This window comes from Brachyistius frenatus, unplaced genomic scaffold, assembly GCF_029030835.1.
Source record: "Brachyistius frenatus isolate BFR_SWC_R1_liver_20210118 unplaced genomic scaffold, ASM2903083v1 Contig_13, whole genome shotgun sequence".
In the NCBI taxonomy this organism is placed as follows: Eukaryota; Metazoa; Chordata; class Actinopteri; family Embiotocidae; genus Brachyistius; species Brachyistius frenatus.
Window position 1 is genome coordinate 1,298,763 of NW_027210612.1, and position 17,710 is coordinate 1,316,472.

Sequence of the window (17,710 nt, forward strand, 5' to 3'; positions counted from 1 at the left end):
TTTGTCTTCAGATGATGTTGGCACCAAGACAGACTTCAAAATGCATGAAGCTTTGACAAAAACCTTAATCTGTTTGATCAGCACAAGGTTACATTTCAAACCTTATTCATGTTGTATTCAAATTATAGCCTATTTATCTATTATGAAGTTTATAACAGAAACTTGAGATCACTGAAAATTGTAAACACTGTCTCCCTTTGACAGCCATGGGACTGAATTGTGATTATCACAGTTAGATTCCACTGAAGTTCTGTCGGTGAACTGTGACGTTTTCCTGACATTTCTTTAATCCTCTACACTGTACATGTACGTCATAGTTCCCTATCTCCCGGTTCTGCGAACAAAACACACAGCGGCCGCGCGTCACGCATGACCTGCGCTGACCAGCCCAGACAGATGGCACATCGGATATGCCTCGGCCAATGGCATTGTTCATTTCACATAATACCCAAACACTGGCATCCTCTCCAATATGACCTCCTGCCGTTACTTTATGACCAGATCATTCAAGCCCCCTCCTCCACATACGTGCTGTCTCCTGTGACGCAGGGAGATCCGTTCAGGGGTTTAAATGCCTGGCTGTGAATGGCAGCTCTCATTTTCTAGAGCACAGATACATCTGCTTTCTTGCTTGTTCAGATGTGTTTTATATGATTTGAGGGTGAGGGATTGATGCTGCTATTTGTTGTAATCCTTATCTACTGTGTAAGACACATGAAAATGTGACTTCTGTAAACACTCAATTTAATATTTTTTCAACACAGAACACATATGAATTGCATGTTTATTTAGCCTTATCTTAATTTTCTCCTTACATACCCTGATGCAGCATAAAGCAGAGTATTATTTAAACACTACACAACAGCTGCTGATCTCGTGGGTAGGATTGCTCAAAGATCAGGAGGTAAGCCTATTCACATAGTGTGTTATTTCTTATTTTTCTTACCCAGAAATTATACATTGTATTTACCTTTTAGAGCTTCCACAGCATCAAACATAAAACAGGGTTTTTGAACCCTGCACGCTTTCTTTCATTCTAAAGCATCAATGCTCTTTGCAACTTTCCACTCTGTAATCCTCTATCAAATAGCCCGGTAATCCTGGCTGCCTCTTACATGGCATAATGCATGATCATTTGGGCTGCTCCTCATATTCCCTCATTCCACTTCAGAGCATTAACAGCTTGCAACAGTGAAACAATGTTGACCTAAAATTTGGGTTTGGTTCCTCAAGAATCTTTGGGAGTGCAAAGGCCTGAAAAAACGGCACATGACCAATTTACAGAGAAAACTATTTGTATGTATTATTATATTTTTTTTTTAAATAGTTTTTACCTTGAAAAAAAAAAAGATCATGCACACATGAAAATGGGCCATCTGAGGCTACAGAAAGTTGAATGCCAGTCACACACATCTTGTCAATCCAAACTAGATCAGCGCAGATGGACTTTTGGTTTGTAGCCAACAATGCAATATTGTACAAAGATGAACAAGTTGTTTTTTGGATTAGAGAGGGTAATCTGCAAATTTCATGTTTTATGTAACTTTGAGATAGTGTGCATGTTTGGCTGATGTCTACACAAATACCCACAGAGTGGTTTAGTGTAACTTCATAATTAGTGGTGCTGACATTTACATTGGAGCTAAGGAGAGCAAAAGGGCTTGTATCTGGATAATATATTACATATTTTCGGAACATCTGGTGAGGTTTTACCAAAAACAACATCATATGTGATGTTGTTGTGTAAGGACTTCCTCAAACATCTCATTCTAACTCCCATGTTCTGAATATTCCCGTGGTTATAAGACTATTATTCTGTGTATGGATGCACAACATTTTTAAAATTGCTCTAATTATTAAGACATGCTGAACATGCTTTGAGTTTCAGCTGACGGCTTTTGGTCCAAGCAGCTTCTTGTCGTTCTCCAGAGAGGGGCAGTAGAATACATTTGCAGGCTCATTAAGGAGGTGCTGCTTTTAAAAGGATCAGCCACCTTTCTGTGTGTTTCAGTGACTTCAAGGCTATACGATCTAACGATCTAGACTCAGTATGTTCTAATTGTGGTGGGTCGCAGCGGGTTATGATGATATGTAATACTACACTATCCCAAAGGCTGCCTGCGTATCTTAACAGATACCTGAGTGAGTTAAACGCTAAAATAATTGTAGATGAGAAGAAATTAAATCGATATACATAATCAATAGTACAACTGCATGTTGATCTCAAACTTGATTTAGTGGTGGAAGAGGTGGAAGTGCTGTATTCAAATACAATTTGCAGGTAGTTGTGTTTTACTGTTTTCATAGTTCTACGCCTCTAAGCTGTATTTTTTTCCTGTGCTACATTGCTTTAACAGCTGTTACTATTTTACTATTAATGCCTCCGTATAATTTACAATTTGATAATGACACCACATATAGCAATGAGTAGGTTTACTGCTGATATTTTAGGTAAACTTTGGTGTCAAAACTTCTGGTAAAATTCTGTAAAAATCGAAGTAAAATCTAATTAAAATTAAAATTAAAACTTTTTTTAATCCAAAAAATAAAAAGTTCTTCCACAGCTGTTGAAATTACAAATGGTGACTTTTATTGGTAGTAAAATCCATACGGGTGTTTTAAAAGCACATCCACTGACAGATTTACCGCCACAGAGTTATCAAATCAAATGCAGTCCTTTACATCAAAAAGATGAATATATCGTGACTGATGCAAAACAAGGCCCGAGCAGTGCCTTACACCTGCACAGTAGGATTAAAGGTCTTCCTGACGTGATCGCTGTGGTTCCCATCACCCGGCCTGATCTCTTTAGTCAGTTCAAGTGTCATGAAATCTCTTGTAAGGAGCTTGGTTCGATCCCAAATAAACAGTCTCGCTTGTTAAACTCCGAATGACTTCATTCCCGGACAAGGGATCTGGGTTGAAGAAGTTTAAGCCACATGTGTCAACATATGATTTAAAAGGAAAGATTTAGCTACTACAGAATGACACAGAAAATTTCCCTGCAAATGAACAATGAATGTTTGTGAATTAAAAACACGATTTGATTGATGAAAAACATGACAGGATTTTTTTTTCTGTGTGAAAACTTTATTATTGTTACACAAGGAATTAAGTTATTTCAGTGTATTTCAGGTTTCACACACACGCCCACACACATGCACACACGCATACACTTGCACACACAAAGCACTATTAATGACAGAGTTCATTTTGACCTTGGAAACATCATTCGACAATTCTGAAGGTCTATTCAGCAGCTGCTCTTGAGCTTTTTATATTCTTGATAATATAGATGATATGAAGTTTATCCAGTTGTTGAATAAAAAAAGGGGGAAAAAAAAAAAAGGAAACGTGAACCTACGTTTCAATGACAACTGGGCCGACAGTAGTTAAATGGACCTTGTGTTTAAATTTGTTTCGTCAGCTGTCGAACCATTTTAATGCTCCATCTTCCTCATTTGCTCCAATCTCATCTTGAGCTCTGAAACCAGCGCTCTGTTCACCGTGTCCTGTTTCGTTATCTCTGGCTTCTTTTTGGGTCGGGGTGCCACTACTGTTGCTGAGACTGTGGGTATGACCCACTTCCTCTCCCCTGGGTTGAAAGGAGGTGGTGGAGGGGGCAGAGAAGGCGCACTGGGTGGTGGAGGTGGGGACCAATGTCTCACAATGTTGCTGATATTGTTGTTATAGTTGACATTCTCCACGATGACCTCTGGCTCCTGCACATCCTCCTCAACTATGAATTTGTCCCCGGGAGGTTCCTCTTTCTTGAAGGGGTTTTTGAATTTCCAGGTGTGCTGTGTCTGTGGCCTTCTCCTCACACGGCGGTTGGGAAGGATGCGGTTGGACTTTTTGTGGCGCAAGAATGTTGCAGTGGAGATGATGACCGTGACTAAGACCATGAGAATAATGACACCAGCAAGCATGCCTAGGATTTGCAAAGGCCTGTTTCTATTCTGCATTAAAAATGATTCCAAAGGCCCCCCTTTCAGTTGGGTCTGTAAAAGAGCACACAAAATTCACATCCATGGGACAATAGTCAAAGTCTGTCACACAGGAATGAGCTTTTAATCAGATATTGTCCTGTGTATGTTCTGTCGTAATGCATGTATTCACCATTTGGTGCCACTTAACGGAAAATGCAAAACACAAAACTCTGTGCTGCCATTATACTGCATGAAAACAAAATATTTCGACTTCAAAAGGTAATAATTATACTATTTTTTTAAAACCCTTTAATATTTGTCAAGACAAGATCAGAGAGGTTGACTGGGAAACCCATAACTGAGACCATGAAAGCATGTAAGAATGAAAATGTCCATGTATAAATGAAAATCAAATGTTTGATTTGGATGTGGTTGTGGTGTCACAATGTGAATACTAAATCAAAACACTTGAAAAAAAATAAAAAAAAAAAAAAAAGCATGAGAAAACAGTATAGGTTATATTGTGCTCCCGTACTCCTTTACAGACACAGGTTTGTTCGACTACAAAATCCTCCGAAAATGAACTGCTACAAGTTCTCGGTAACACAGTGTAAAAACAACAGTACTGCTGTGCTGATAATCTCAAGGCAAGCTTTGTTTATGGTTCGGGCCTCTTTATAATCTTTCTGATCTTGCCCTGAGGTTGTGCACGGGACTTTTTAACAGAGTTCCAGTATACAAGAGTTGAAATGAAGATTGTCAGTGATATGGCGAAGATGACAACGGTCAAAAAAATCCCAAACACGGCCCCCGGACGTTTCTTGAGGTCCAAGAAGTATGAGAAAAATCTGGATTTGATCTGAAAACATGACAATTGCATTTGTATGAGTTTCTGATTTTGTTTAAGGATCATAAATTCTCAAATGCTATTTAAAGTCAAGAAATGAGTGAAGCTCATTTTCTGAGCCATGATGATAGATGACAGAAGACTGCACCTTCATATAGAAACTGATTAACACTTAATATACTGTATAGCACAGTATAATATTTGGTATTTTGATTTCAATATAAAATATGGACTCTGTGTTTCAAATTATTATCTAAACATGCTTACATTAGGATTACGGTTGGGACAGAAAAGCATCAGTGTGCACAGGTAAGGGAAGTCAACCTTCATACTCTGCAGAACAAATTAATTTATCTATGTAGTACGCCCGTGCTGTAAGAATATTGAAGTCCGAGTTTGTGTTTGTGTCCGAGGCCCATTCTTAATATTTCTTTTACAAGCAATAAAAAATTGTTGAATGATCCTATTGTGTACAAATACATGATAATATGCTGCGAGAACATGAAGCTTTTTCATATATAATATATAAAATAATAATAGAAAATAATACAGGCCACCATCAGATTAAAATCTGTGGAGGATCAGATTTTAAATGTGGATAATTAATTCCAGATGAAACACTGGATGCAATCACTTTAAAAGATCTTATTTTTTTGTATTTTAAACATAAAAACCCACAAAGAAATTAACAGAATATATATATATCACACTCATATTTTAACATATTGTATTTATCAAGAAGCCCTTATATAGATTTGACTGATTTCTACTGGTCTACTTTGTTTCAACTTACAGCTTCGGTGATGTCAATCTTGACGACTGCAGTGGTGCTGAACGACGGCTGGCCTCTGTCCCGGGCCTGCACCACCAGCGACCAGGTGCAGTCACTCTGCTTGGTGATGTTCTGAATGATGGCCATGGACTTGATGTAGGACTTGAGCATGATTTCCCCCGTATCAGAGTTAATGTCAAAGATGTTGTTGTCTGGCTCAGCTTTCATGATGGCATACTCAATGACGTTGTTTGGTACCTCCGCATCATCGTCTACAGCCTGTGGAGAAACGTTTCATTACAATACATCATGGTGTTCATGGTATTCATGGTATAAAATCAGGGGAGAGAGTATACCTCTATTTTTACTGGTGCTCCAATCACCATGGTCTTCTCAAGGAAGTTGTCATTGAAAGCAGGTGGATGGTCGTTCAGGTCCAGCACAGTCACAAAGACTTCAGCCAGGCTGTACTTCCCCTCGGTGTCCTCCGCCTTCACGTAGAAGTTATACTTGGACCTCACCTCTGCATCCAGGCTCGCCCATGGCTGGGTGTAGATGATCCCAGTTGTTGGCTGGATCAGGAACCTGCAGACGGTGAGATGCCTTCTTAAAACTAACTAATGCAGAACTTGTCTTGAACCTTTTACACTGATTATGATCATTTTCCTTCTCAGGGTTATTGAGCGTGTATACTCTCTATTTTCTGCTCAAGACCTCGTTTGAGGAAGCATGCATAGCACTGTACACCTAGTTCCAAAGTTTTTCACTCATTGTCGGGATTTGCTTTAGCTTAAGCATTAGATTTACTATTATGCCGGCTGATGCTATCCCTAATCCAAAGTGTACAGGTCCAAACTTTGACAGAGATGATAAGTAAAGGTAGCCAAGCTTATTTTTTTTTTAATTATTGGGTTTTGATTGTTTCAAAAGAGTTCTTTCTTTCCTTTCTTCTTTCTTTTGTCCCTGAAGCATGGGGTCACAGTCTAGCTTAGCGTAGCATAAACACTGGAAGAAACTCACCTCAGGCTAACGACCTACCTTTATACTTTATACCTAATGCAGAGACATAAAAGTGTCAATCTTCTCATCTAATTTTCAACAAGACAGTAAATATGTGTCTTTCTCAAAATGTATAACGGTTCTGTTCTTTTAAAGAAGTTCTTCACTGTATTATTACAATTAACTGGGAGTTGGCGACAGAGAGCATATTTCCTGCCATTTTAGCTTTCATTCATTGGCTTCCAATATAACCAACAGTTAAAATTTTAAATTCTGCTCCTGACGTACAAAGTCCGAAAAAAAAAAAAAAATCAAGCTCTGGTCTACCATTAAAGATTTCTTAGTAGTCTCTCATCCGGACATAATGCTTTGCTCTCAGAATGCAGGTTTGCATACAGATTCAAGAGTTTCCAGGAATAAAATGTGAGCCTTTGGCTGTCTGGCTCCTGTCCTGTGGAACCAGGTCCCAGTTTGGGTTCGGGAGGCAGACAAGATTAAGCATTGTACATTTAGCTCAAAGCATTCCTTGTTGATAAAGCTTATAACTAAGGCAAGCTCAAATGACCCTGAAACATCCCTTTTCTCTCCTTTACACTCCATGCGTTCACCACTACTGCATGTTAGTTTAATATTTCCTTTAGCATTGTTTTGATTTCGATATTTCAACATTAATAATTTAATTTGGTTGTCTATTGTTCGGTGTAATTGTAAAGTGCATGATGCTCTCTCTTTGCTCTCCATGCATTTGTATACAACTACTGCATGTTGTTTCAATATTTCCTTGAAATGTATATTTCTATGAGTTTTTTGTTCTACTTGCTCATTGGGACTACAATAGTAATTGGGATTGCACTGTGAAATAAAATTGAATTGAAGTGCATTAAATTAATTTGAACTAAATTGAGTTGAATTGAATTGAATTGAAGTGAATAAAACTGAATTGAACTGAAATGAAGAGCATACATTTGAAGAGCTCACAGACAGGGCCAGACTGGAATCAGATTGCTTCACTCGCCGACTTGTTTCGTTACCCTACAGTGATTTTGTCCCAGTGCAAAGTAGTCAGCAGCAAAGAACAGTCTATTTTCTCCTCCAATCCCATTAGAGGATTAATACAGAGAAGGCACGCAAGGTAAAGATCACAACCGCCTGTAGACTTAAGTAGTCTGCAGCATATTGTAGCAAAATGTAAAGGCCATGTATTGCTTCATAACAATTTCAGTTCAAAGCAGCCTGAATAATATGAGGTGACACAGTTGCAAAATGGTTTTGACTAAAAAAGTATGCACTAAGCTAAAGTGTTCCAAATCTCTCTCCTCTGCTTATTTTGGAAATCCTTCTCCTCAATGCCATGTGACATCACATATCTGCTCTAATTCATCGCTACAGAGCTACAGTTTTTTGCTGAAAGGTCCAAAAATACTTCCCACCTACATTTGATCGAATAAAGCAAGTGGTTACTCCTTACCAACAAACACCTGTCTCTTTACATTGGCACTGAACATAAATATTTTCCACTAAATTTCAAGATGTATTTGTGTAGGTGATCTTTAGGACTGCACCTGTTTGAAAGCAAGCAGTGGGTGTACTGTGCGTGAGCAGTAAGAGAGAAAAGTGGCCCCTGAGACTTGTTATTGGAGGTTGGGGTTCTGCTGCGAAACTAATAAAAATCTAGTTGAGAAAAAATACCAGCAAATCCTCCAGCCTAAAGTGCTTAGGGTCAATAAAGGGAGCTAAGCTCTGATATGAAAAACAAGTCTGCTGTTATCTTTCAGTGCAGCTTTCAGGCAGGTGTGTTTTAACTGTAGGTGGTCACATACAGTGGTCTGCAAATTAAAATGACACATTCAGGCTCAGATTCAACTTCTTTGACATTCAGTTTTCACATGATAAGTGTGACTAATGTGTTTTTTATTTTTATTTTAAGAAGAATGTGATCTGTTTTTCCACTGCTGAAAACACCCAGCATATCAACAGTTAATATTGTTGTATAAGTATTTGTGAATGGTTTTTTTTTTCATTCTTGTTCACTGGAATGTCACAGGATGCCTCGTTCTACAAACACGAGTATATGCTTACATAATCACAACACAAAGACCAATGAATAGACATGGTGGAGGCCACAAAAAGATAATATGGATTGGTTGGAGTCTGTAATAGTGCGAACACGTTTTCTTTTTCTTATTGATGCACAAAGTAAAAAAAAAAAAAAAAAATCTCCTCCTGGACTGGACATATTTAGATGTCTTATTCTGACAGAAAGATAATGCTGATTGAGCATTGACACATAAATGTCAGTGAGGGAATGTGTGGAGCTGCATTGGCCTTGTGGACATCGACAGTGGTTCTTTGTGTCACCCTGGAAAACGTCAATTTCACTATTGTACTCACAAGTCAGCCCCTGATCCATAGATAGAGTACTTCACTTCTCCCCAGGGCCCAGAGTCTGGGTCTGTCGCCTGCAGACAAAGAAAAAAACCCTGATTATTTAGAAAATAGATGCTACGTTTTATTGCATCACTTGTGTGAATATGTTTAGTAATTTTAGTACAGTACATATTGTATATTAAAGTATTATTTTGTGTTCGTATTAGCAGCCAGTATTGTGGTGCAGCCAGTATTGTGGTGCCTTCTTATTCTTTTCCTTTTTGAACTGCGACATATTGAAGTTGTTCGTGTCTCTTTGCTAAGATGAACGAGCAGAAAAGTGAACTGTCTGCCACAACGGACTCGCTACCCTGAATGAATCTGTGCCGGAACTGGGACATGATGTTACAGAGGTCAGCTATAAAAACGCAGACTTTTGATGTCATAGCAACATCATCATGGACATGAGCTAATCTTTCTGTCTGTAGCGGCTGGGATGCCTGTTCGCCGTTTTCATGTGTCCAAGGTCACTTGTTGGCTGTTCTTTTATTTGATTGAAATTGCCTGGGATCAAGGCAACGAGCCTCCACGGTGTTCACGCAAGGGCAGGATTTATTAGTGAGCCCCCGTGCTGCTTTTTAGCCTCTGCATGTTTGATGTGAATTCACAAGGCAGAGGAAAAGATAGTCCAGAAATCCGTCAATTCATCATGTCCTTAAGAGTGTTCATTTTACTTTATTTCAGCACATATTTTGGTGCTGTGGCTGCATGTGCTTCTCAGCATTAGGGGGAAAAAAAAAAGGTCTGGAAATTTGGTGTTACGCAACAAAATGAAAGTGATAGCCATCTGGCAGCTTACCTCGCCTGGCTTTTATCTACATGTTTTCACATATTATCCCAACCCCCACCGTCCAAAAAGTCTACATTTAGGGAATTAATGGCCCTCTTGAGCATTTCGTTAAAATCAGCATTCATCTTTAGCTCTGGGTGACGTACATTGGTGATGGCATGTATTTTTAGACAGGATGAGGACCCGCTCACCGTGACTGACACCACATTGGAGCCGCCGGGTGAGTTTTCTGGTATTCTGGCGATGTAGTAATCTGAGGAGAATTTGGGAGCGTTGTCGTTGGTGTCCAGGAGATGAATGATTATATCAGCTGTGGCGCTGAATCTCTCCGCAGTATCAATCTCAACCGCAAGAAGCTAAAGAGGAGAAATATCAGAAATAAATAAATGAAAACCGATGCACGTGATATACTGCTACTATTTTTTGAGAAATGGGTGCATTTCTGATTTTTTTTTTTTTTTTAATCTTTGGTGCATGTATACTTAGTGTAAAGGGTTAACCTTGTATGTTAGAAATTGATGTTTCTCATAGTCCATGGCAGCAGAGTCTTCCACTAAGATTGTAACTTGGGCTTCATTGAGAACCGTCTGCGGGACGACTCGCAGCATTCTTCCTGGTCCAATCAGTTTCAGATTGAATTTAGCATTAGCACCCTGCAAGAGCAGATATACACACCAACATATTATTCAAAACTCAAGTGAGTTTTGTCCTACATGCTCAAACCCATTTATAGTCAAAGGAGCAGACACACAGTGCAATCCATGTGATGTATAGTCTGTTCAATCAATATAAAAGCTTTGTGTCCTCTCATTATGACAGTAATGTAAGAGAAATCAATATATCAACAGCAGCAGTAATGCTGTGGCTGAAACAAAATATTAGTGGACAGAAGGAGTTCGCCTGATGTTGTAACAGTATTATCAGAGAATACATTTAGCAAACATTTGGCTCATACAGTACAAGGAGCTGGAGTGACACTTGCATAAGCTGACAAATGTCATAGTTTGGGAGCACCTTTTAATTTGGTTTGTGTTCAAATAAATGCAATTTCAGAAGGATTTTCTGTGATAATGGGAGGCTTAAAGTGTTTTTTTGTAGCCAGAACAGGACTAAATACATTGTTGTGGTAGCATGAATGGTGATTACATCAGTTTCCTATTAGATAACTATGTAATTTGGTCAGAAAATGAGTGTTATTACATAATAATAATCACTGTTACTCCTGGCCAGATAATGCACTGATGTTCTATTATTGCTAAAGGATGATACCTACTCAGTAAAACATCACAAGTAACAATTTCCTGTACTTCTATTGGAGTCATTTTTGTCATGGTCAGCGTAGAGGCACTAAGGAAGACAACTTGTCCCCACCTGATCAGAGTCATTGACAGTGATTTTCAGCCCCCGCAGGATCTCTCCCTCCGGTGGATGCTCGTACATGGTCAACTCAAACATGTTCTGTGTGCCGTTCTCTCCATAGAAAGTTGGTGGATTGTTGTTTAGGTCAACCACACGGATCACCACCATGGCCAACTCATAGTCCAAGAGTCTGCCTTCAAGGCTGACCTCTGAAGCCTGGACACAGGAAGTACAAGTTATGTAAATCAGGCTACAAATTATCACTCATAAAGCTGAAGAGAAAGTACGTGTGTGAGTTAATCAGAATGGATAAATGAGTTGCAACCTACCCTGACTTTGATGTTAAAGATTTCTCTCTTCAGATAAATGGGGAGAGTCAGCAGAGTAATAACACCGCTCGTTTTATTGATGCTAAAAACACCATCGTCGCCTGGTAAAGCAAACAACAGACAGATGAATAATCCTCATTAATTTCCTTTATTTGAAAATCTTTGAAGTTTTCTTTGAGCAAAGTGCTTACCGTCATCAAATGAGTAGCAGATTGGATGTGGGTTCCCTATGTCACCATCTTTGGCAACAACCGTGAATATTTCCGATCCCTGAGTACACGAACAAAAGGATTTTTAAGTTATTGTAAATCAGCAGTGACACCAGATTAAGAGTTGTAGTTAGAAATGTCAAAAGATACAGAAATGATGTGTCTTATATCATAAAGCAGAAGTTATTATATTTAATATCAAAAAGAAATATATGACCAACATTGGTGTCACCCTGCACCTTCATCTAACTTAGTTGTCGTTTTCATCACATCGTCAAAATAACCTTGACGATATGAGTTAAGATCTTCCGAAACACTTTCAACAAAAACAAGCTGTGGGGCCGAGTATTGAATCACCCTGTGGCTGCACGGCTTGCCACAACAAACCACCAACATCTACCCTGCGCGTGGTTTTCAAAGGTTCATTAAAATGTCATGCTCCTAATTATTCCCATTTGGATGAAAGTCAGAGTGTGTAATCGCCCTGCGATGAGCGACTGCTGTGACATTTTGTAATAATGATAAAGGCAGGATGGGAATTACATTAAAATGCCAGCAATTAAAGCCATGAGATGGGCGATAATGGTACTTTGGGTTTTGGGCAGCTTTGTTGGGTCTTATTTACACAGAAAATATAAACATTCAAAAATTAAATCTGATGCTCATTTTAGATAGCTGTGCGAATACAGTAAAATGTAATAATAATAATATTGATTTATTTCATGACTAACGGAAATCATAAGGATAATGTTTTTAAAGATCTGTTTGATAAACAGTTGTCATGTGTGTAAATTAAATAGTCACATGAAAGCACAGAGTCACTTGGAGAGGTTTTTATACTCACAGGCACTGAGACTTCATAAACGTAGCCGAAGTAGGGCATCCCAGTGAAAGATGGAGGAGTGTCTTGTGCATCGATCACGTTAATTGTCAAGGTAGCAGAAGATGACAGAAACTGCTCCTTCCCATTAAAGTTACCACCACCATCCTGGAACAAAAGTACATTTAAAAATCTAAATCAAGACAGAATTATTTGAACAGGACTTTTCTAATCAGGTTTGATATTTTTCCATTTTGTTATAATCTATTATGTTTATAACATTTTATTTTGAGTATAATTAAAGTTTTCAGGGAGAATTTTATCTTCTCTCTTGTTTTTCAGGCCTGTTTGAGGGTTTTCTAATGAGGACACTGTATATAAATCCTATAACTTCCTAATTTTTCTTATTTTCTGCTTCTGTTTTATATTGGTTTCTTTAGTTTTTCTGGTGTGATACCACCCTCAACTAAGCCTGAAACATGCATCAAGACTATGTGATCACACAAACTGAAGATCCATATGCAGAAACATTGGTCCGTAAGTCAACAAGCAGGGAAAACCCCTGCGGTGCATGTTACCTTGAATATGACAGTACTCTTATGCACGACAGAAACATCTAATGAGTACCTTTACAACAACAGTGACAAAGTGTGTCTTTGTTTTTTCATAGTCCAACATTTCTCCAGATTTGATACGCAGTACACCACTATGTCTGTCAATGGCAAACAAAGTGGGCCGAGGATTCTGTAACAGAGAACAGAACAAAAGCACGATTTTAAAAGCACACAGTCACAAATCAGCTCTGTAAAAGCCTGTCGCTGAAACCTCTAAACCCCTTTAACAAACGCTCACGTGAGATATCATGAAAAGTGGTCAGATGGCTCCATAAAAACACTCAGCAGCCACTTGAATTAGGCCGCATCCTGCACACAGTCTATCTCTCTGCCCATCTGTATGTAAAGAACCCATATGCTGAAGGACAGAGCAGTAAGGTGAAAGCTACTGTGTCCAGATGTGAACGGCCTCACTGCCACTTCCAGGCCAGCTGTTCTTTCGTCCTAATAGTCCAAAGTGCAAACTAACATTCTCTGCCAAAGCAGCCCTCTAAGCCTCCAATACCTGACACAAATGTAATTGTGATTTAATCCTCCACCCTCATAGCTACACCAGCATATTCAAGCACAAATACACAATCACACTAGTAAATATAAATGATGTTAACCTCTGTGCATTTATGCATTATTTGCGTTACGTTGAGATTAACATCACAACTGGCTAGCATTTGATATTTAAAAATGTTTTGTCTGTACTCATTTGTACACCATGTTCATTTATTGAAGAAGTCAGAGAGGGTAGGATGTGAGTGATAAGTATTACCTGGAGGTAGTATGTGACTGAGCCTCCTGAGCCCGTGTCTCTGTCCACTGCTTCGACTTTGTAGATGCTGCTTCCAGAATCAGTTGTCTAAAATGTGTAACACAGAAAATAATTCAGGTAACAACATGTAGGGCTTAAAAAGACACAACACAACATATATTTTTACATTAAAATACTGTCTTTTCCTTTTTTTGTTTGGAGACTGACAATTTTGACTTACCTCCACTACATTGATGATTGTAGGCATGTTTTGGAATTCGGGCTTTTCATCATTTGTATCCATAACAAATATTGTGACCCTTTCTACAACCTAAAAATAAGAAGAAACCCGTTAAAGTTTATATTTAATTTAATTTAAATCATTATGATGGGTATGATTACACAGTGAACTAGAAGTTGATACCTTGCTTTGCCCATCTGTGATGCTCACATGAACATCGATAGAATCTTGTTTCTGATCAGAAATTTGAAAAAAATTTATATGAAGACATGGAAATCTAAATTTTTAAAAGTCGTCACAATCAATTGAGTAAATAACCTCTGATGACTTTGTGAACTTTACCTCTCTGTCCAGCTTTTCCACTAATGTGATGTTCCCAGATTTGGGGTCGACCCTGAAGTACTCTTTGGACCCAGGATCAAAAGAGAGGCCATACATCACCTCCTGGCCCTCAGGGTCTGTGCCATTGAGACTATAGATCTGTGTACCTAAAGGAAGGCATCAGAATTGAGTTAAATTAGACTCTGCTGTTGACTAAATAAATATGTCGTTTTTAGAAGCATTGTTTGTATAAATGTCACCAAGTCCTAACTATCCAGTATGAAGTAATTCTTTGGAAACTGCTGTGGAACAAACCAGGAGTAAGCATCCAATTAATGAGTTTTCTGACTGGGGCAAGGTGTAGAGGGACATCTGCACCACATTAACAGCCAGAAAACTGTCCCGGCACATCAACAGGTGGCACCAACAGATGAGCATGTTAGTGTGAGTGCGCACATGCCACGCAACATCTGCTCATCTATCAAAGACTATTTACCGTCCCGGGGCTCTCTGATATTGATGGCCAAATCACACCATTTTGTTGATTGGTTGTTCCACAGGCCTACACGAAACGGCCAGTGTGTCAGAGGTCAATCTCACCGACAGCCGTGTCCTCTGAGAGGCTGAATAGCGCCAGGTTTCCGTTGTGGATGTAGGGTCCATTGTCATAGAAATACGGGGCAAAGTCTGCTTGTGCTACAGACAGAGACATAAAGACAAGAGGAAGTGTTTGTTTTAATATCACAGTTCTATGTAATTCATCTTAAAACAAGACTGCTTAAGCACACATTTAATTAATGACTGAATCAGTTTAAAGATTCTTCTTTATATGATACAATAACATTATGTTTTATTACCATTTACCATTATTTGATCATCTTTACTGGTGGCCACAGAGGGCTCATTGCAGTGTTACTTTAAATACCAGAGCGCAATAAATCCACACAATGTACAATCTGTCACCTGGGATTACAGGTGAGTTACGTCAACCTGCAAAGATACCTCTTCTATACATAGACCTGAGATCTCTGCTGTTATTCTTTGTAATATCCAGTCACATAAATGGTGTTTAACTACACTAATGCTTTAAAACCAAATTCAAAAACCAAATAAATTAATCAGTGAGCCATATAATGTAAAAAAAAAAAAAACTTAAATATGTCGATATGAACAACTTGAATGTATTGAAAACAGAATTAAATCCATTTCTAAACAGAAAACGATTTTAAATCATCAACAATCTTGTCTCAAGACAAAACAACAGCGTCTCTGAACAGCATTCAAAATCTGACCACATCAAACATGAGCCACCGAACTGTAAGCACACAATTAATGAGGGAAACTTACCAAAGCAGGCACGAACAAACACGAAAAGAAGTGGCAAATGTAAAATCTTTACATTCTTCATCCTTAAAGAATGAATTCATGAAACAGCACCATGAAGACGGCTCTGTCGACAGTCCTGCACATTGGATACGGCTCTCAAGGTGTTTACTGGCGACTGGCGGAGGCTAAAGGCAGATGCTTACATGCTAATCCAATGACACTTCTTAAGAGTTACTACAGGGCCCTTCAGTCCAGTTTGGCTTTATCAACCACAAATCCACAGGAGCTGGCTCTGTCTGCAAAAACAAGGATATATGCAGCTTTGCAGATATTGGACAGGTATACCTTCTTTTTTAATTCTGACACTGTCTAAAGTTATTCTTGTCAGTTAGTGTTTCAATGCTATTGTGAAGTGAAATATAAATAAGGCATTTGCATCATTACCTGCACTGAAAGCTTTTACTCTGAAAACCTTGTTATCAAAATGTTAACTTTGATAACTGTCTTAAACTTTATGACCGTTTTGAATAATTACAATCTCCACTGTTGTAATATTTGCTTGTGTTAACGTTTAACAATTTTTTTGTAAAAACAGCTAAGCAGTACTTAAATGTAACTAAGTGTGTTCCTCCTTTATCAAAGACAAATCTGTATTAAATGCACCTTCTGCCTTTGTAATTATTACTATTTTAAATAAAGTGCTCTGATCAACTCAAAGTGGATGAAATGATGCGGAATCTACCGTGTAATACTGGTCAGTGGTTCACCCATACTCGTACAATACCATCTGCTATGCTCTCCATAACCATCTGTTGCATTAAGAAAAAGAAAAAAACAAACTCTACTATAATCTCAATTAGTTGAATAATCACAAAACAGAGGATGACGTAGATGAGAGCAGAAAATGATCTGATGAGATTATATTATAACTGTATGGATGTTATGATAGATTTTAAAAGATGAATGTATGGACTGTGAACTGATTTAATTGATTTAGATTCAGTGATGTAAATCTAAATAAATGACATTAACAAATAAGAAAGTATTTAAAATATATATATATATATATAATAGAAGTTATGTTTATTTCATATTTATTTTGCGAGTATTGTTTTTGTTGGGTTGTATCAGTTTTTATTTGTTAATTTCATGTTGTTTGTAGAGTGATTTAAGTAAATACCCTACTGATTACCTTAATGTCTTTTGGGGACTTTTTTTTTAACAGTATTTTAGGCATTGAAGCTGGCTAATCTTCTTTTTCTTGAACTCCATTTGAGAAGAATCATCTTTACACAAAGACCAACCAAAGGAATAGTTACTATATGTCTTCAAGTTTATGAGTTAGTGTCTTAATTTTTAAAATTATTTCAATTAATCCAGACATTGGGCCAGTAAAACTTAAAGTACTTCAAATGACCCAGTAATCCCTCTTCTTTTCCCTTCTCTTTTCTCTTATCGTACACAAACTTTTACTATATGAATATATACTACATTGTCCAAACACAAAAGAAAAAAAACATGGCTTTCTCATGCTGATATTAAATCTACTCTTTAAGCTGTGCGGCACTTATAGAATGGACAGCAGATTCAGTTGCATGTTGTCAGTGTGGGCGCACAAATTAAAAATTTTCATAAAAGAGTGGCACAGATACAGACTGAGGGCCAACAACATTTATTTTTAGAACAGAAATAAGATCAGTGACCTCTGAGAGCAGTCAAATTCCCTGTATATACAGTGAAACCCTTCAGATTGGAAACCTGAGGGTCCAGTATTCAAATGAACATTATAATTCTTAAGCCATCTAAAGCAGGATATAATGTTTAGCCAACTGTTGCACAATATTTTGACTGGAAAAGATCACCTGGCAGGTTACTGGTGTACGTCGGGTGATTGATGCTGTGCCTTCAGCTTTAATTCTCGTGGTACTGGCAGATGGCAGGCCCAAAGATTAACCCACTGTGCTCTAATCTCCCCTCATCTTGTA

At 38.2% G+C, this 17,710-nt stretch overlaps 1 protein-coding gene across 1 annotated transcript; it reads right to left on the minus strand.

The window, feature by feature from the left end:
* Positions 1-3,134: 3,134 nt before the first annotated feature.
* cdhr1a (cadherin-related family member 1a) lies at positions 3,135-16,496 on the minus strand. Its single transcript, XM_069692567.1, has 17 exons — positions 16,493-16,496; positions 15,000-15,095; positions 14,421-14,566; positions 14,262-14,312; positions 14,079-14,168; positions 13,859-13,945; positions 13,109-13,225; positions 12,506-12,649; positions 11,644-11,722; positions 11,453-11,553; positions 11,136-11,339; positions 10,265-10,417; positions 9,956-10,120; positions 8,939-9,006; positions 5,905-6,133; positions 5,570-5,827; positions 3,135-4,001 (listed from the first exon to the last, which is right to left on the minus strand). Exons 1-17 carry the CDS (start codon positions 16,494-16,496, stop codon positions 3,441-3,443), a joined length of 2,553 nt encoding a protein of 850 aa, XP_069548668.1. The 3' UTR covers positions 3,135-3,440.
* Between the last annotated feature and the right edge of the window lie 1,214 nt (positions 16,497-17,710).

Bases quoted from the DNA above. Each gene is read 5' to 3' on its own strand.
- cdhr1a (XM_069692567.1), bottom strand. The intron at 12,650-13,108 runs GTACTCATTAGA...CTTTTGTTCCAG, and splicing joins TTGTCACTGTTGTTGTAAAG to GATGGTGGTGGTAACTTTAA. The intron at 11,340-11,452 runs GTAGGTTGCAAC...TCCTGTGTCCAG, and splicing joins TCTTTAACATCAAAGTCAGG to GCTTCAGAGGTCAGCCTTGA.